We start from the raw sequence: 19,917 nt of genomic DNA, 5'->3' as shown, positions 1-19,917 counted from the left end.
CTGCGTCACCAGGTCACGGTTACAGCTGTCCTGTCCTCGGGGTGGGAAACTTGGCCGTGCATGCAACTTTGTTAGAGAGGCGATTTATCCTTCTCTTGTAATGATTCCTGTTTTTGTGCTGTGATTTTTCTCCATTGTGGCAAAGATATCCATGGTAACAAGATTTTCATTTTTAAAAACTACAGTCACACTTGAGGCCAAAGAAGATTTTATTTCAGAAGGTAAACAAGCTTAAGCCTTTCAAAAACTGGCGTTCAAGGAACTCAGGATTTCAACCAGTTTTACTATAGCTATTTATTTGAAGAAGTTCTCAGTTTATTGTAGTGTTTGTTAATTTTATACTACCTTGGTAAAAGAAACCCTTAATTCACAGGAACACAATAGGTAACCTACACTGTATGTATTGTACATCATGTCACCAGAGAATGAACACACACACACATAGAATATCCTGTTCTTCACAGACTTTAGTAATCTTTGAATGTCCAGAGAGGAAAGGACTAAAAGTCTTCTGGTTAATAATAATAATTGCATCTTATTCATTGAATTAAAAAACACAGGTGAAAAAGACCAGGCTAACCTCTAATAGAATTTCACATGTACCAAAACACAGCAGAGCTAATCCAATTGTATAGGTAACTGTCAATATAATGTGTATATTCATGCTCATATGCTGCAGGTTAGAGGGTTCTGGGGAGAGGTGGTAGAGGTTTAATAGCATAATTGAAACAAGGTTAAGATTAGAAAGCATCCTGATGGCTTCCTATAGCCTTCTGTGCAAATACGAAGGTCCTCAGGGTGGCCATTCCCTTCTGGCCACAGCCCAGCTCAGCCCATCTCTGACCTTCCCACTCTTTGTCCTCTGCTCCGGCCCCTCTGAGCTTCTCAGTGCCCTCCAAAGGCACCACAGCCTTTCAGGATCTCATGTCTTTGCACACATTGTTCCTTCTAGAAAGCACTCCTTCCTTTTCCTCCTCCTCCTCCTCCTCCCCCTGGCCACTGCCTCACCCTCCCTGAAGCTGAGCTCCAGGACCAGCTCTTTCTCAAGCAGCAGCCCTGTCCTCACTGGGGTCCTTCCCTCACGACGTCACACTTCCCTTACAGCACGCATGGCCTTGCACCTCTGTGTATGATGTAGATAGACTCCTCCCCTTGGTGGATAAGTCTCCTCGGGCAGACTCAATTTATTCTACCTCAATATTTGCCACTTAGGTGGGTAGAAATTGGGTTTGAGAATCAGAACGCAAGAGAAATGGCTGGAGAGGACTTTGGAATTTCAATAAGAATTGTGACTACTCGGTCCCCTGCCCCCCACCAATGCCTCCCTGCTCCTTCACTGCTGCCAGGAGACCAGATGAGACTGGGCAGGAACACCTGGAGCACCCGCGGGTTCTATGAGATGCCTAAGGGGCCCCCATGGAGGAGGTTCAGATCACAGGACTCCAGGCCTCCCCCTATCTCTCCCCAACAGTTCCCCTTTTATCTCTCCTAGAGGCATTAGGTGTTAGGGGGAGAGCGTGCAAATAGGGGAGGGAAGAAACTAAAATAAACAAGCTGGAGGAAAAGAAGAGGAACACCAGAACCCACCACTTCAAGGACTTTGGGGAGCACTGTTTCATAATCACTAATAGAAGGAGACATCCTCAGTCTTAGAAGTGAAGAGACCAAGCCTGTAGAGGTTACTTGAGTGTCTCAGTGACACATCGTTTTACTCATCCTGCAGTTAAAGTAAATCTCCTCCCCAGCAGACTAGAAGGGACAGTTTGGGTGGAACTAACTGCATGTGTCAGGATCTAATGGCCTCAGGTCCAGCAGCGATGGGACCCAGGACATGGCTGGAGGAGGACACAGAGACTTTGTCTTTCCGTCTGCACCCCGTTTCACTTGCTGTAACATTTTTGTGTGCTAGGCTTATTCCCAGGACTATTGTGAGAATTCTTCATTGCGTATGTGATTGAAATAGGCATTAGCTTGATATTAATACTTACCATTTACTTTAAAAATCTAATCTGGGCCAGGCACGGTGGCTTACACCTGGAATCCCAGCACTTTGGGAGGCCAAGGTGGGAGGATCACTTGAGGCCAGGAGTTCCAGAGGGGCCTCAGAACATAGCAAGACCCCATCTCTACACAAAATAAGAAGAATTAGCCAGGCGTGGTGGTACATGCCTGTAGTCCCAGTTACTCAGGAGGATAAGGTAGGAGAAAAATAATAATAATCTGGAATCCAAGAAAAATGAGCCATTTTGATGGAACTAATCTCGAATAACTAGAAAACCATTTCCACAAAGCAACATTTGGCATTTAGACACTATACACAGACTCCACAGTGCAAGGAAAGTTGACTTCAAAATGGTAATGCCTGAATAAACAAATTATCTTGGTTACCTGGATATTTCTGACCTCTTTCTTCAGCGTTCTGCTTCATGAAGCACAGAGCACACCTGTGACACAGGCTGAGCCTGCTTGACACAGGGCTCAGTGTTTGTAGACACACTGGGGTTTGCCTCCTGGAGGATCGATGTTCCATGTATTAGTCTTTCTCTCTTATTTCTAGAGAAACTATGCAAATGCATTGCTGGCCTTGAATTATTTATGGCATGGTTACTAAATTAATAAAACATTTTCAAGAGCTTGGGATTTGTGGGTAGAAATTTTCAAAAAAAAATAATTATTGAGTAACTGAAGCAGAACAAAGCATCACATTTGTGGAGTGAAATAGCATGAATGTTTGAAAGTCTTTTAAGATAAATGCCCCCCAAAAAAAGAAAAAGAAAAAAAATCTGTAGTATTATTCATAGCTATGGCTGCCAAATATTGTGAGATGCTGGGATTTAGAAAACAAGCACCATCCCCCACCCACACTTCTCTTTTGAAAAATGGCAAACCTAAGAATAGTACCGTGAACTTTCACCTGGATTCAACAATGGAAATGGTTTTTAGTGGCTTCTTTTCTTTTGCCAGCCATGCACATACACACGCAGATCAAGAAATAAAATGCTAATATTATGAAAGTTTTGCCTCTTAAATTTTAATTGCTTTATATTCTGTCTGGAGATAAACCGTGTCAAATGAATCATTAGTATAAAAAATAATAACCAAGTGCCTTTTATCCACAGTCAAATCTACCTGATGACATCTTTGAAGATGGAAAGGCAGCCGAGGAGAAAATGCCACTTTCTCTCAGCTTCAGTGACCTGCCCAATGGGGACTGCACCCTCACCTCCAACTCAGCCAATCCAGAAATTACCATCACCCCTGCAGAGCGTAACCACGGCAGCCTGTCCTCCCAGAATGAGGGCATGGATGATACCAGCTTGGCATCTTCCAGGAACTCCTTGGGAGAAGGCCAGGAGCCAAAGTCACACCTGAAGAAGGAAGACCCGGAAGAGCCCGGGAAACCTGCCTCGTCGGCCACCTCCAAGCCTTGCCGCCAACAGTCTGCAGGTGCCGGGGCCGAGCGCCTCTTCCTCGAGAATGATGTCGCGGAGGCCCTTCTGCGAGAGTCGGATGAGGCCTCTGAACTGAAGCCTGTGGAACTGGACACGTTTGAGGGAAACATCACGAAGCAGCTGGTCAAGAGGCTCACCTCGGCAGAGGTGCCAGCGGCCACAGAGCGGCTGCTCTTTGAGGGCTCCGTCAGCGCAGAGTCCGAAGGCTGTAGATCCTTTCTAGATGGAAGCTTAGAGGATGCCTTTAACGGGCTTTTCCTTGCATTAGAACCGCATAAAGAGCAGTATAAAGAGTTTCAGGATCTAAACCAAGAAGTCATGCATTTGGATGATATTCTAAAAGTAAGTACCTCTTCAGAAAAATTGGAGTAGGTTTGGAAAGAAGCATCCTAAACCAGCATTCTATTTACCATGGCGTATCTTTTTTAAAATCCTGTTCAATCATAGGATCAATAGATAATCATCGTTTAAATGGCATTGATCGTTATGCCAATAGTGCACATTACTTGTTGTGTTCCTGGTAACAGGAGATTAACTACATTGATGAGGACTTAAATTAAAAACTCTGAAGAGCTCCTCCAGTCCCAGAGTTAATCCTTCTAATCCCAAATGTGAAATGGTTGCACTTTGGTCATCATAGTCTCACAGATGTCACCGAGTAGGCTCCCTCTCAGGGTGTCATGAAAGCAGGGAGCTCCTTGTCCTGATTGGAGTCGGAGTTAGCCAGCCCCAGTGTGAGAGCCACCGGCATCCTTCTCTCCCTCTCCTACCCTGCATAGCACTGCCTGCTTGGAGGATTCCCTTCTGGATTTGGCCCAAAGCAGCAAGTCAGGATCTCCAATTAATCATCAATGAATAATCGTCAGTTCTACTCTAGCAGTCAGGGAACCCCAGCCTCCACCAGAGATATCGTCCTCAATCCATGGTGATCAGACAGCCCAGGGTAGAGGTGGGAACATAGGATGAAAGGGATGATTTCCTCTCAGGCAGGAGGTCCTAATAATGAGATCATTATTGCTCCATCAGAATGCATCTGTCTCCATCTGGCACATGGATTACATTTTTAAAAAACACTGTACAAGGCTGAGCACAGTGGCTCATGCATCTACTCCCAGCATTTTGGGAGGCCAAGGCTGTAGGATCACTTGAGGCTAGAAGTTCAAGACCAGCCTGGGCAATATAGCAAGACCCCATCTCTACAAAAAATTTAAATATTAGCCAGGCATGATGACACATGCCTGTAGTCTTAGCTACTTCAGAGGCTGAGACAAGAGGGTCACTTGAGCCCAGGAGTTTGGGGTTACAGTGAGCTATGATCACCACTACACTCCACCCTGGGCAACAAAGTGAGACCCTGTCACCTAAAAAAAAAAAGAAAGAAAGAAAAGAAAACTGCACAAAGAGATAGAACTTGAATTTTTGTCTCAGATCTCACTGCCACTTCTTGTATTCTTTGCCACTCTGATTTATATTGTCACATAGAAGAGGACTTGGATCCTTTTTCTTGAAAGAGCCATTCTTTAGGGGACCTGGTCCACAAAAAGGCTTGAAAGTAAGGTTGCGGTGGCAAGCTGAGAACCCACCCACAGAGGGCTGTTGCATCCCTTTGTGTGACTGCTTTAAGATGTGGTTCCCAAAGACATCTGGAACTACATTTCCAAGGCTTTTCTAACCATCTTATCTCTCTGTTCAGTCATACTGACCCAGCTCTGGAGGACGTTTGTACCTAAGGCAGATATTTCAGGCTCTAACTCTCCAGGTCCTTGAATGCTCGTGACAGATTCGTTCAGCTGTGGGCAGAGCCTCCCAGAAGCAGGGAAGGGCAGTCAGAATCTGCTCTCTTTAAAATGTAGTTCAAAAGCATCAGCTCAGGGTTCGTGCCTGGAGGTTGCTCGTCTGGTATTCCACTGAGCATCCACCTTTTCTGCACAGTTGACAGCTTTGTTTTGTGGGCAAAAGGTGTTCATTTCAGAGATCAGAGACACAAGTTGACCCCACCTGAAGTGAATGCCTTAAAGAAAGTCGGTAGTAATGGGAGCTCCTAATCCAGGCATCTAGGATGCTGATGTGTGGTTCAATCCACTGGGAAACAAGAAGCACGCCATCTGTTAGTTTTATAAAAACCTGGTGGTCAAAGATTTCTTTCCAGAGTATTATTTCATTCTGCTGTTGTTCCAAAACTATCCTGCTACTGAAATCTTCAACTGCCCCCTTTTTTTGTTATGACCAGTATTTAAACACACCCATACCTCACAGGATCAAGGCGTGTGGATAGCTAGTTTAAGAAACAGGACCCTAGAAGTGGGTTGAGTCCAGACTGTCTCCTTCTCTCCCCCTAAGATTGAAAACTTCATGAGAGTTTAGGTCTGGGACAAGTGGCTTTGTATCCAGCCAGAATTAAAGCATCAGCTGGACAAAGCTCTCTCTTTTTCTCCCCCTTCCTTCACATTCCTAGGATGCTAAACATCTTGAGGATCAGAAACTAAATGATGCTGCCTCTTGGACGGAGATCACTGAGGGTGAATGAAACAACTGTGATTTAAAAGACTGAAAGACATTTTCCCTGTGTGCTTTTGTGCCATCTTGAGTGTCAGAGACAAATCCCCACAAGGCCCTTCCTACCTTGTGCTAAGAAATCAGCAAGGAGTGCCACCTAACTGGATGGAGGACATTTAGTGCTTCTCATTTGCAGGACTTGTCCCATTCAATCCACCCCAGCATCTTCTTGAATATTTGGAAATACTTCTCTCTGTCTCTGTGCCCACAGGGGTCGGCATTGTTCTGTTGTAATGTTTCAGCTTATGCCCAGCATTAGAGAATGCTCCAGGCCATAGAATGGGTTTGCTCCCATAATTCCAGGGTCTGGTCAGAAAAGTGATGGGGCTTGTTCCTTTCAAGGTAGAGCCCCAGAGAGAGCAGGGCTAGTTCTTGTCATGCCCAAGGCATTCATTTTTTTCCATGATACCAAAAGGAAAAATTATATGCTGTGAATATAACCTGAAGATGTAGGACTTCTTACCTAGAGAGCATGAGCTAGGTGAATTTGAGCAGTTTTCCATTTCTGGGATTTGTTTTGTTAGTCTTTTAGAGCAGGCGCCTTAGATAGCTAGCACCTGTCTCAGGACACTGAAGATGTTGCCTCTTGAAATTAGAGATTCATCATCAACTCAGTGACTCTTAAAATTTGTCTGTTGGTTGTATTTTATTTAAAAATGAGCATTAGGCAGAGGGAATATAGCATTTCTGTTTCCCAAAGTTTTGTGGTTGTCATTTTTAAAAAAACTTTTTGTTATAAAAAATGTTAAACAGAAATAGGGAACATCCCATAATGGATCCCAACGTGCCCATCCTTTAACCTCCACGGTGATCACCTCATGGCCAATCTTGTTTCATCTATTCTTCTACCTGCTCACTTCCTTCTGGATTATTCTGAGACAAATCCCAGCTATTGTGCTATTTTGTCCATGGTTGTACTTCTTTTTTGGATATAAAGATTTTTAAAATGCATTTTTTAAAATGCCAAGAAAAAAATAAAAGCTTGAAAAAAAAATGTCACATCTGCAACTGAGTGTCACGTGTCCTCTTTCTCCTTCTGAATGTGTTGATGCCTTCTCTCCTTGGTGCCTTCTACCTTTGCAGTGCAAGCCAGCAGTAAGCCGCAGCAGGTCTTCCAGTTTAAGTCTTACAGTTGAAAGTGCTTTAGAAAGCTTTGATTTCCTGAACACCTCTGATTTTGACGAGGAGGATGGTGATGAGGTTTGTAATGTTGGAGGAGGTGCTGACTCAGTATTTTCAGACACTGAGACTGAGAAACATAGGTAAGTCTGAAGTTAGTGTGTGCTTGTGTTTCTCCTGTCATAGCTGGTACAGTAGTTGTTTGTTACCGTCGGAGGGGACCTGATGCACATCTCCAGGGAAGATAAAACTCCCTACGTGAGTGACCAATTGGCTTACAGTTTCTTTTTATTGTCAAGTCCAACTTCTAAATATTGCTCACCTCTTTTAAATTGCTCAAGGGAAACTAAATTTCTTTCCTTCTTTATAAATGAAGGGGGAAATTTTGTATGCATGTTTCTTCATACGTCTTATAAGGTCCACTGTCTACAATTGGACCCCATGCAATTAATTCCAAATTAACCAGGTATACCCTGTTTCTGGAGAACTCCTACTGGATGGTAAATTTGGACCTGGTTCTCCTTGGTCTTTGTTTTGGGGAGGTTTGTTTTCCTGTCCCTTTACCTGTTTCTCAGTTGGCTTAAGCTCAGTGAGTCTTTGCATGAGATTAAGCTCATTGATGCACACGTCAAAGCCAGGTTTAGGTCCCACAGCACATATTTTCCTTGGAATGTAAGAAGGGATGATTGATGACTGATAACTGCCACTGGATCTGCAGCCCTCTAGGTGAAGAATGTGACCTCCTTGGTGGGGGGTGGTGAAGGTGAAATATTGTCACCTTCATCAGGCATCATTGGGCAGCCAAATCACATTTTTAGAGCTAATGCCTGGGGCCCATTTTGTAATTATAGATGAACAAAACAACCACAATGGAACATGCCTCCATCAATTGCTGCAAAAGAATATGCACACCCTTTCCCAAAGGAAAGGGTAGATTGCCCACCCATCTTTACCTAAGGCACAATTCAAGTTACAATGGCCATGATGATTCATCCTTCACAAATCTTTCTGTGACAGATGTTATTGTTCTGAGTTTTTATTGTTCCTGGAGCATTTCTTCTTTCACAACAGAACCAGGAAAAACCCATGAGAACTAGAATTTACCCCTTGAACAAACTGAGGGCTTAGCAAAGAAAATTTATTAAATGAATGTAATGCTTAAGCTCTACATTCTACATTGAGATTTTTCTAGCTTGATTGAGTTTGTGAAATGCTTCTTGACCAAAAATTGTTCTGTATACTTGTTAACGTAAGCTGTTACATGATCGAGCAAGGTCAGGCATCCATTTAAACTCCTTCTCTTCTTGCATTTAAACAACAGAAATACCACAGCTTTTGTACATTTTGCAGAACATTGATATTAAATATGTCTAATTCAATCAATTTCATTGTATGGCATCAGAGGTATTAGGGAAAAGCGTGTATATGTGTGTTTTAAATATGTATTGACTGCCATGTGTTCACTGCCAACACACAAGCTGAGTGTTTTCCCCTTGGAGGCAAACAAAATCAGAATAAAGCATTCAAAGCCTCTAAACTCTGGTGAATGAGCTTTATAAATTGTAGACACTGGGGAGTGTGAGGCTAGAAGCCAAAAGCTGCCCTGTCCCATCTAGCTGTGCGAACCAGGACATGCTCATTAACATCCCTGCTAGTCGTGTGAAATGAGACTACAATTCCATCCCTCCCTAGCACACAGATTTAAGAATAAAATTAGATAATATATGCAACAGATTTTTTAAAATCATAATATAACTTTAGACAGTTCAACAGTGAGATTTAAATAAAACATGAGAGGCAGAACTAAGCTATGCCTTTCAATATTCAAACACCCCTTTTAACTTTTGTATGGCTAGAACATAGTGTCTCTCCTCTTGGCAGCTTTCCTTTTTTCTTCAAGTAGCAATTGATCTGAAGCCAGGAAAAAGCCTTGACAGATTATTTCTTAATGGTATTGCCCTTGGGAAACCACAAATACAGAGGACAGTTTAATCCCAGAGAATTTGGCAGATCACTCTGTCAACAGAGCAGGAAAGTGCAACAAATGCAAAATGGGGGCACATTTCACAGATTTCTTGGTGAACTGCTTCATAAATGGTTCATTGTGCTTGAGAAGCAAACAGAGAATTCTGGAAGCAATTTGTTTGCATGGTCTTTTAACACTAGGCAAATTGGCACCCAGGCTGAATTAAGTCATTTTTGAAAGGTATCTCTATTTTTCAAGGTAGGCAAGTGAAAGACCATTTTCAGCGGGAGCTATTCAGGCCTGACACGAGCCATGTTGAGTTGACCTGTGGTTTGTGCACAGAAATAGCTAATGTTTTGCCCACCTTCCTGCTTCAACAGTTATAGGTCAGTTCACCCGGAAGCCAGAGGGCATCTTAGTGAAGCACTGACTGAAGACACAGGAGTGGGGACCAGTGTGGCAGGAAGCCCTCTCCCACTGACCACAGGGAACGAGAGCCTGGACATCACCATTGTCAGGCACCTGCAGTACTGCACCCAACTCGTTCAGGTAGGATCAGCAACCGCATTTGTGTTTGACAATCCAGGTTGTTTACATACCAAGAAAGCGTGCTTTCGTTTTTCAGTTTTGCTGGGGAAATGAGAATTCAGGAATAAGAGAACAGTCCTGCTTTGCTTTGAGCCAACTCAAAAACTCTGATGGGCATGCCAATGCTTCTTCAACCCTGAGTTTTTCATCTTAAAAGCTGGAGACCTTTTAAGGTAGTCTGGAGACCTTAAAAGGTAGTAGGTGGAATATGGCTAGCTCTCAATTTTGACTAATGTGGTAGTAGATGAAAGTAATTTAAGAAATTTTTAAAATGTATTTGTATTCTGCCATCTGCAAATGGAGTTTGAAAGCCAGTAGTACCGAACATATAGGAATGTAAATGTCACATGAATTCATTTTTTGCCCTGGGATAGCTACAAACAAAGTACTAAAAAACCTAACCATGTTTTCCCAGATCTTGAGTAAGTACTTCTTCTTAGCAATGTGAAGAAATACTTCTCTGGGTCATCATCATCACCAGTCAGCTCTCACTCTAGAACACCATAGAGCTGATTTTTCTTCCCATCTCAAGCTGTCTACCACTTAAGGCTTTTCAACAGTGCAGCAAATCTTGTGAAATTCTTTTGTTGAAGGACGGGTTTCCTGTGTCTTGAACAAGGCATTATTCCCCAAGCATCTACTGGAAAGCTTCCTCCTTGCCTTCTTGCTGTTTTCTCCTAATGTTATTCTTCTCCCAGCTTGCTTGGATGTGCATAGAACAGGGAGAAAATGTGCAAGCAAATGTAATAATGGTTTCAGGGAGACCAGTCAAGCAGGAAAGGTGCAAACAGAGGAGGAATTGTGCTCCTAAGAGCCCCAGACCAGCTGGAAAGCAAGAGTCAGGGTGAGGAGTCAGGGACCTAGGGAGGCCAGGAGTGGGGCAGTTTTGCTTCCTCGGTAACACGCTGGTGGGGAGATGAAGAGGAATATGCTTCTCCACCACAAATGAAGAACCTCAGGGTAGCTTCAGACAACTTACGTGCAGTGGGAACTGGTAGACGATTATAACTCTTGCCATTTGGTTGGCCAACACCCTAGTTGAACTCTTCTATTGATTATTAAGGTTAAAAACCATGATTCTGAAAACCAATCTAGGAGAAGATGCAATTTCTTTTCTGACCAAAATGGGACAAGGATTTTTGTTTACTTATGGCTATTCCATACTCACCAACCATTTGAATGACACAACTTTCACAGCTCTTTATCCTTGCTGAGCCTGATACTGTGCTGAGCAAGCCACCGGTTTACCTGTTAGAGGAAAGTAGCTATTTTGTGAGACATAAGAGAATTTTCTTCCACAAGGAGTGGATGTTTTCTCCCAAGAACTAATTGGCATGCAGTAGTCAGTGCAATGTTTCTCCCTGTAACATTTCAGGCCATGGTTATAACATTTCAGCTCTTTGGTGGGGAAGACCAATGCTAGACAAACAAGAGATGGACATAAAGATATAGATTGAAGGGGTGAGGGTAGGAAGTTTAATTTCTCACTTGCACTCACTCCTGAATCTGAGTTTACTTATTCATTCGGTGTATAATTGCAGAGAGATAAAAATGGGCATCCTCTAAGACTCATAATAGCTACAATTATTTTTGAATAAAGCAGTTCATTGCTACTGTATTTACTTACATGAAAAGTGTTAGTACATAATTGCCACACTAGACTTTTGAGTCTGAAGATCCTGTTTGTTTTAGAGTCCAAATGCTTTAGTGCAGCATGGAAGTCTGAGACCGCACCCTGCGTCCATGCCTCCCAGGTGACCAGGGCAGATCTCTGAGAGACACAGAGAGGAGTAGACCCGTCAGGCTGCAAGTGACTTACATCCTCTCCTCTCTCAGCCCTCTTCATGCTTATGACCCCCACACAAGCGAAACCACTTAGTGCTTTTGTGACCTTAGGCAGGTTACTTAACCTCTCTGTGCCTCAGTTTTGTCACCAGTAAAATGGGGATATCAATAGGACCTGTCTCACTGGGTGGTTGTGAGAAATCACATAACACATGTATTACATAAGCCTCAGACCAGTGCCTGGTACATTATAAGCACTCATTAATTGTAATGAGATAGCTCTGATTGTAATTATGATTACTATACAATCTTCTCTTAATTTTCAGCTTGAAAACATATAAAACAATAAAACCATACTGTGAAAAATGACCATACTTTTAAAACAAATCTTTTTCTGCTTACACACCGAGACACAACCTAAATCTGCCCTTCTAGTTTCAAAAAGGAAGATAAGATTTATAGTACGTAAAAGGGAAGGCAGCTTCACAGTAACCCTACAGCTCTACTACTGAGAAAATTCCAGAATTTATGCAGGCATGAAAAAATGTAAAGCAACAAAAACATGTCTGATTTCATCAGATGTTGTCACCGGCGTGGAATGAGGAACATTATCGAGCTAGAACAAAAACATTATAGGAGTTTATTTAGCATCATCACCACATTCAGGAAGGCTGGTTAGGGAAAGCTCTGTTGACAACAATGTCATTGAAACAGTGGTTTTGTTTGTTTTATCAGCAAATTGTTTTCTCAAGCAAAACCCCATTCGTGGCAAGAAATCTCTTAGAGAAGCTTTCTAGGCAGATCCAAGTGATGGAGAAACTTGCCGCTGTCAGCGATGAGAACATAGGAAATATCAGTTCTGTCGTGGAAGGTAAGTACCTGCCAATGACACCAACATTCATGTAAACAATGACACCCCTAGCCCAATTTGGTGCCTATGACTGTTCATTATGTTGTTGGAAAAACAGAAAAGCAATCTTAGGCTATAGAATAGAGTAAAATCTCTATACTGGTTGGGCTGGTTAACACCACACTTCAGCCCTCTGAGTCAAAACAGCAGACACATAGCTATTTCTTTTTTTCCATATATGTGTATATGTGTGTGTGTGTGTGTGTGTGTGTGTGTGTGTGTGTGTGTGTGTGTGTGTGTGTGTGTTGTTTTTTCAGAGCCAGGGGTCTCCCTTTGTTGCCCAGGCCAGTCTCATTGAATTCCCAGGCTCAAATGATCCTCCGGAGTAGTTGGGACAAGAAGCATGCGCCACTGCACCCAATTCCATAGTTTTTCCTATAGGGCCTCCACCTCCCAGAAGTCAGACGTAGACACACAGACAGCATCCACCCCACAGGCAGAGTTTCACAGACTTTCTGATGGTGTGATTTTCTTTAAGAACAGATGGTCAGAACTGTCCTTGTGCCATGGACCTGGCTATGGCAACTCCTATACTGACTGTCAAATAGAAGATGCTTCCAAACCTTGCTGGGGAAAGGCAGAGATGCACAGATTCACAGGCCCCAGGAGAGTCCTGGTTCTGAGAGTTTTAAGTAGAGAACTTGCCATGGGGAAGATACCTTTGAATTTGTGTGGTCTGTCTACAGGGCACTTTTGTTAAAATAAGAATTTATGTCTCTTTTCACATCAGATATTCAGTGGAAGTAAGATCTTCTACATCATCTCTGATTAAGCCTTAAATTTCCTTTCCCCATACATTTCTGCCTCCTGCATCCGTTCCTACTAGAAGCAAGTGACCTTGACAGGTCTCTGCGAGGCATATCAAAGGGCAGGACACTCGGGCTGCAAGTGACTTATGTCCTTTCCTCTCCCAGGCCCCTCCTCACAATCACAGCCACATCCGAGTGAAATGTTGACCCTGCGCTACGGGGACCACGCTGTCCAGTCATTGCAGTCTGAGAGCCCTCAGGGCACCTACTGCTACATCCCACCTCCTTAGGAAAATCTCCTGAAGTTTGGATTTCTGATCCTGTGTGATTTTTGCTATAAAGTTACAGGAGATGAGATGATTGGAATGTCTCCCAAGGGTAGAGCTGCTGTGTTTCTTATCACTGAAAGCAATCAACCTTGTTTTCCCTCCATTTTCTTTGCTCTCCGATGAGTTCCTCATCGTAACTTCTTTACCCTTTGGACTGTCTGCCAATCACAGAGGAATCTTGTAGTGCCGACTGAAAACTGCAGTCCTATAGAAAAAAAAAAAAATCACAGAAGCCCCCAGTCACACTCCCCCACCCAGGTACATGTCTCCATCTGCTTCCTTTAATGCATGTGTCATGGGATGGGGGGTTGCTCTTCTTTTCCAGCTATACCAGAGTTTCACAAAAAGCTGTCTTTGCTGTCATTCTGGACCAAGTGCTGCAGCCCAACTGGTGTCTACCACAGCTCAGCTGACAGGGTGATCAAGCAGCTGGAAGCCAGCTTTGCCAGAACTGTCAACAAAGAATATCCAGGACTTGCAGACCCAGGTACAAGACAGCAGCAGAGAGAGAGTTTCTGTCCTTTGGTGTGAGAGGGTGCGCAGAGGGGTTCCCCCCGCCCCTTGCCCCACAGCCTGGGATGGGGGGCACACAAAAGGCCAGCTCAGAAAAAATGGTGTCCTCTCCAGGGAAAACAGCATCTACTCAGTTAGGTTTAAGAAAAGAAAGATGTTGAGCATGTTTTAATTCAGAATATCAGCAGTGACTTTTAAAGCTACTACATTTCTGTGTATTACTATTTCTGTAGGTATACTTTTTTCATCAAAATGTCACCAGTATGGGAGTGTCAAATGATACAACCACTTTGAAAAAACTGTTTGGCAGTTTCTACAAAAGCTCGATATGCCCTCTACCCTATGATCCAGCAATCCCACTCCTAAATACATAAAGAGAAATAAGTGCTATGTTCACAAGAAAGGACATGTATCAGAAGATTCATAGCAACTTTATGCACAAGAGCCAAAAATTGGAAATAACCCAAATCCCACAACAAAAGAATGGATAAATGTTAATATATTCATATCATAGAGTATTACACAGTAATTTTTTTAAAGAACACATTGTTGCTACAATTGGATGACTCTCACAGATACTTTGTTGGGTAAAAGGAACCAGATACAAAAAGTACATACTGTTTAATTCCATTTATGTGAAGTTCAAGAAAAGGCAAAACTAAGTTATGTCAATAGAAGTCAGATTGTTAGTTACCTGAGGGTAGGGATGGGCGGGTAGCTATAGGCTGGGAAAGGCACAGGAAAACCTTACGGGGCGCTGGGCACCTTCTGTATCTGATCTAAATGGCAGTTACACAGGTGTGCACGTGTGCAAAGACTGTCCAGCTACACACTGAAGATTAGCTCACTTTGTGGACTTCACTCTCTTATACCACAGTGAAAGATAAATAAATGAACTATTGCATGAATCAATAAGAGGTCATGTTTCTTAAGCTGCTTTGTATCTTTCCCTTCCAAATAGTGTTTCGAACCCTGGTGTCCCAAATCCTGGACCAGGCTGAGCCTCTGCTTTCCTCCAGCCTCTCCTCAGAAGTCGTCACCGTTTTCCAGTATTACAGTTACTTTACCAGCCATGGTGTGAGTGACCTAGAGAGTTATCTGAGCCAGCTGGCCAGGCAAGGTAGGACGTGCTCTTTTGTCACACCGCAGTGGTGGCTCAATTAGAAGTTATCGCTGGGTCTTTTTTAATCATGGTTTTTAGTGATAGTAGCCTTTTTTTTTTCCTAGTTCACAATTGAGATCTGTCTTTTAAATGACTTCTGGACTTTTAACATTAGTAAGCCTCTTGTTAATGACGGGGGATTTACTAAGAGCACCCCAGTCATCAGCCAGAGGTGTGCCATTAATGGGAAGTTGGTGAATGATTTAAGATTTCACTGAATTTCTTTCCTTCATTAATGTATTGCCATGTGTAGGATCAAACCGACAGACAATACTATTTTATATTGCCCATTTTGATGGGGCTTTTATTAATAACAGGAAGAAATGGGGCTTAAAAGGTGGCGGGGTGGGTAACACAGTGAGAAGGAAAAGGAGGAAAACTCAATCCGGGGCTGCATGTCCAGGGAATGAAGAGAGTGGGTGCCAGTGCAGGGTGCAGTCAGGAAGCTCATTCTGGCCATGTCATGTGGCCCTTCAGATATTAGAAATCAAGTAAGTACCTGCACCAAATGAAAGCCTCGTTGGGAGTGGAGCCAGGCAGAGAGCGGCAAATTTCTGGTTTCCGGGTTTGCGCTCTATAAATCCACAGAGCCTTGACAGTGCAGGTTGAAAGGGATGGGAGAAATCAGGTGTGTTCTTTGGAACTAGGTAGAGAGTTTGGCACAGCAGCGACGTGCCTGGCACAGACGCAGGCTTAGTCCTTCTCTTCCAAACATTAAACCCTGCAACAACGTGGTCAGCATGTTGGTTGGTATCACGGTGAAAGAAGAAACTCTTCCCCCAGCCAGTACCGTACCAACATGGCGCACGGGAGAGTCTGTGCATGACCCTTACCAATGGTGGTGCTAGCACAGAGGACCAGGAAGGGGAAGTGTAGGCAGGAAGACCTGGTTTAGGACCACGGGTCTTATATTATCATAGTCTGTATTTCTTGATACTAAATTTATCACAGTCTAAATCAATTGTCTAAGAAAATGCCTATATTATTCAGTTCATATTGGTGGCAGTTTACATCTCCAAGCCTCTTAGTACATGGTCTCCAGAAAGGCCCACTCATTTACTGATCAGAATAGGGAATGACAATGAAAAAACTCTAACCTTTTAAGTGTCTTTTTTCTTTTACTATAAAAGGAAAATAACTTTATTATAGAAAATTTAGATGGCCAGGTGAGGTGGTTCATGCCTGTAATCCTAGCACTCTGGGAGGCTGAGGTGAGAGGATCGCTTGAAGTCAGGAGTTTGAGACCAGCCTGAGCAAGAGTGAGACCCCATCTCTACTAAAAATGGGGAAAAGAATTAGCCAGGCAGCTAAAAATAGAAAAAATTAGCTAGGCATAGTGGCATGCGCCTGTAGTCCCAGCTGCTTGGGAGGCTGAGGCAGAAGGATTGCTTGAGCCCAGGAGTTTGAGGTTGCTATGAGCTAGGCTGATGCCGCAGCTCTCTAGCCCCGGCAACACAGGGAAAGTCTGTCTCAAAAAAAAGAAAGAAAGAAAGAAAGAAAATTTAGAAAACAGAGAAATATAAAGAAAAAATTCAAATTTCTCACTCTCCTGCTTTTAAAGTTGGATGTATTTTTTAGTTGAATGTGGATTTTCGATTTCAAAACTGTAATTATTCCTTGCAGAGTATTATATCCCATCTTTTATTTGACATTATATTCTGTGTTATTAGTCTTTGAAAGTATTTTTATTAGATTTTATCAGTTATTAGATTAATGTCTCTGTATACTAATGTAGTTGGTTGTATTGTTAAATAACATAGGTTGTTTTCTGATTCTTTTATTTAGATGTTATAATACATAATACTGTCTCAAGGTTTTTACTAGGCCATTTGTTTAAAGCAGTGAGGTTGACAGAATATCCATAGCAGGGAAAATAGGAAATTAGAGCAAAAAAAATCTAGGTAATTCACAAATCTATCCACTGTGTAAAAGATGTTACTCTAGTGGTGGGACATGAATTTATTTTCCCATCTGTGCTGACCAAACACACTCTCATCCTAGTGTTTTTGTGACTAATAGATGCCCATGCTGGATATCTAGTTAGAGATTAGAGTATATTCCCTATTCATAACATGGTCAGTTTGTCCAAATGGGACTCAAAACCTTAACTTTGATCACATTGTCTCCACATTCCAACCAACTAAGTGGGTTTCTCCATCAGGGCTCATTTGCCTCATTGCAGACTTGGGTTCACCCAGGATTAGAGTTTTGCCAACAGGTATGACTAAAATCTTTGCTCTCTCTATATATGGAAGATTGTGAAAAATGTTTACTTCTATTTTCTTCACTCTATATTTTTACATTTGACTAATTCATATATAAGTTGTTTTTGCAGCCATTATGAGATGGAGACCTGCCTTCACTTTTTTCCCATATGGTTTGCCCCTCACCTCAATACAGTTATTTGAATAATCTGTCCTTTTCTCACTAATTTGAAACACCACCTTTATCATATACTAATTTTTTCATATATTCTTGGGCCTATTGTATATACTTTCATATATACTTGAGTCCTATTTATATTTCTAATAAGCATGTTACATTAGTATGTCTGAACGTGAATTCTATTTCCTTCTTACCCTCTAGTTTCTATGGTCCAGACTCTGCAATCACTAAGAGATGAAAAACTGCTACAGACCATGAGTGACCTTGCTCCTGGCAACCTCCCGGCCCAGCAGGAAGTACTCAGGACTCTGGCTCTGCTATTAACCAGAGACGACAATGAAGTTAGTGAGGCTGTGACACTTTTCTTGGCAGCAGCCTCCAAAAATGAGCATTTCAGGGAAAAGGTAGGACACTAAATCATGGCCATCGAGTGAGAAGCTTTTTTAATTTTGTATCACTACTATTATTTTACCTTCCATTCTTTTATAAAATGATTTTCTTCTCCTTGTTAATAGTACATACTCTGTAAAATAATTAAAACTAAAGAAACCAGCCTGGGCAACAGAGCAAGACTTCACCTCTACAAAAAATAAAAAAATTAGCCAGGTGTGGTGGCATGCACTTGTATTCCTAGCTTTTCAGGAGTCTGAGGTGGGAGGATCACTTGAGCCCAAGAACATGAAGTTCCAGTGGTGAGCTATTAATCATGCCACTGCAGTCCAGCAAGACCAGGTCTCTTAATTAATTAATTAATTAAAACTAAAGAAATATAAATAGACAAGTACCCCACAAGTCAAGCCCCCAGAAAAAAACTGTCAATAACTTAGTGCCTACCCGAGATTTTTTTCTATATATTAATATATGCTAACATATATAGTTTTTAAGAATGAGATCACACTGTTCTGTTTCACAACTGATTTTTTAAATGTGATATATCATGGTTATTGTCTTTCCATGTCAGAACATATTGACCTACTTCATTATGTTTATGGATTAATAGCATGTCAGCATATGGACATTCTAGCATTTATGTTCTTATATTGGTGGGCATTTGTGTAGTTTCCAACTCTGAAAAATATCATGGTAAACATATGTATGTATGTGTGCATGTGTGTGCGCACACAGGCATATTTTATGAGTACTTTGGGGTCATACTATAAAACGTATTAGGAATAACTAATATAGCTATATTATTGAGGGCTTACTTTTTGCCAGGCCCTGTTTTCAGTCCTTGTATATGTCCCCACATTAAGGAGTCATAAAGCCCTATAAATAGGTCTTAGTATTACACCCATTTTGCGGATTAGCAGACTAAGGCATAGGAAGTCAAGTAATATGCCCAAAATCACATGTTAGAAAGTTGAGATACATGTTAGAAATATATATACTTATAAATTCAGATACATAATGCAATCCAGATACATAGAAATAATGACAGTTAATTTAAAAAATAAGATCCAGGTGCAGCAGTGTATGCTTATAGTCCCAGCTACTCAGGAGGCTGAGGTGAGAGGATCACTTGGGTTCAGGAGTTCAAGACCAGTGTGGGCAACATAGCAAGACCCCTCTCAATCAATCAATCAATCAATAACAAGGAAAATATAACTCATAGTAAATCATAGAGAAGAAAACCAGAGAGCTGATCACACATTGGTTAGTGACGTGGGGACTGGCTCTTGGACAAACTTTGAAGCTACTCAGAAATGAGGTCTGTCAAAGAGGAGAGGAGAGCACGTGGAGTCGTCTGTGGAAAGCACAGCCACTGTGGACATCAGTGAGTACGGCAGGAAAAGAGGGCTGCTGGGGAGCCAGCGGGGAGCCAACGGGTCCAGGATCTTGAAAAGCCCAAAGTGAGGCATTTTAGTTTGATGCTAGGCAGGGAAAAGGGAGGCACTGGACTATTCTAGGAGAGCGGGTGTGGACTGAGGTAATGCATGCTGGAGGAAGGGTGTCCCTCGTCATTAGGTGCCGGGAGCAGAAACGCTGTGGTGATGGCCCAGGCAGGCAAGACCTTGACAAGATGTGTGGCCATGGAAAAGGGATAAATCCAAGAAATATCATCATATAAATGACAGAGTAATACCATTTATTGATTCAATAGATAGGTATTAGAGTATGGTGATCAGACTTGAGTTCTGCTTTTAAACATAAAAGTAATTCAGACAGACAGCAAAAATAAAAAATAAAAAAGCACAGTATAGCCCAATAAAGTGAAAAGTCAGTCCTCTTTCTACCCCTAATTCTCTTCAAAAGTAATTACTATTACATTTCCTGTGAACTAACATGACTTATAGTGATTCTTACTCATTTGAGTTAACATTAAGTACTACAGGTTTTATAAACTAAATATTTAGGAAGAAAATCGTTGGGCAAAAATAAGAAAATTTACTTTTATAGACAGAG

The 19,917-nt window shown here is 42.1% G+C and overlaps 1 protein-coding gene across 4 annotated transcripts in view; it reads left to right on the top strand.

Annotated features, from left to right (window-relative positions):
• The window catches only part of RIPOR2 (RHO family interacting cell polarization regulator 2), a 107,309-nt gene that overhangs the window by 77,281 nt on the left and 10,111 nt on the right, over positions 1-19,917 (top strand). For 3 of the 4 annotated variants that reach the window (XM_045551908.1, XM_045551911.1, XM_045551909.1), the window contains 7 exons: positions 3,120-3,794; positions 7,092-7,270; positions 9,474-9,642; positions 12,202-12,337; positions 13,780-13,941; positions 14,929-15,087; positions 17,716-17,918. In XM_045551908.1, the coding sequence (XP_045407864.1) occupies positions 3,120-3,794; positions 7,092-7,270; positions 9,474-9,642; positions 12,202-12,337; positions 13,780-13,941; positions 14,929-15,087; positions 17,716-17,918 (1,683 nt within the window). Of the gene's footprint in view, positions 1-3,119; positions 3,795-5,907; positions 6,586-7,091; positions 7,271-9,473; positions 9,643-12,201; positions 12,338-13,779; positions 13,942-14,928; positions 15,088-17,715; positions 17,919-19,917 lie in introns of those variants that run through there. The other variant, XM_045551910.1, reaches the window with a different exon arrangement.

Source organism: Lemur catta, chromosome 5 (assembly GCF_020740605.2).
Source record: "Lemur catta isolate mLemCat1 chromosome 5, mLemCat1.pri, whole genome shotgun sequence".
Taxonomy (NCBI): Eukaryota; Metazoa; Chordata; class Mammalia; order Primates; family Lemuridae; genus Lemur; species Lemur catta.
The sequence above is the reverse complement of the archived record's forward strand: the minus strand, read 5'-3'. Positions and strand labels throughout refer to the sequence as shown.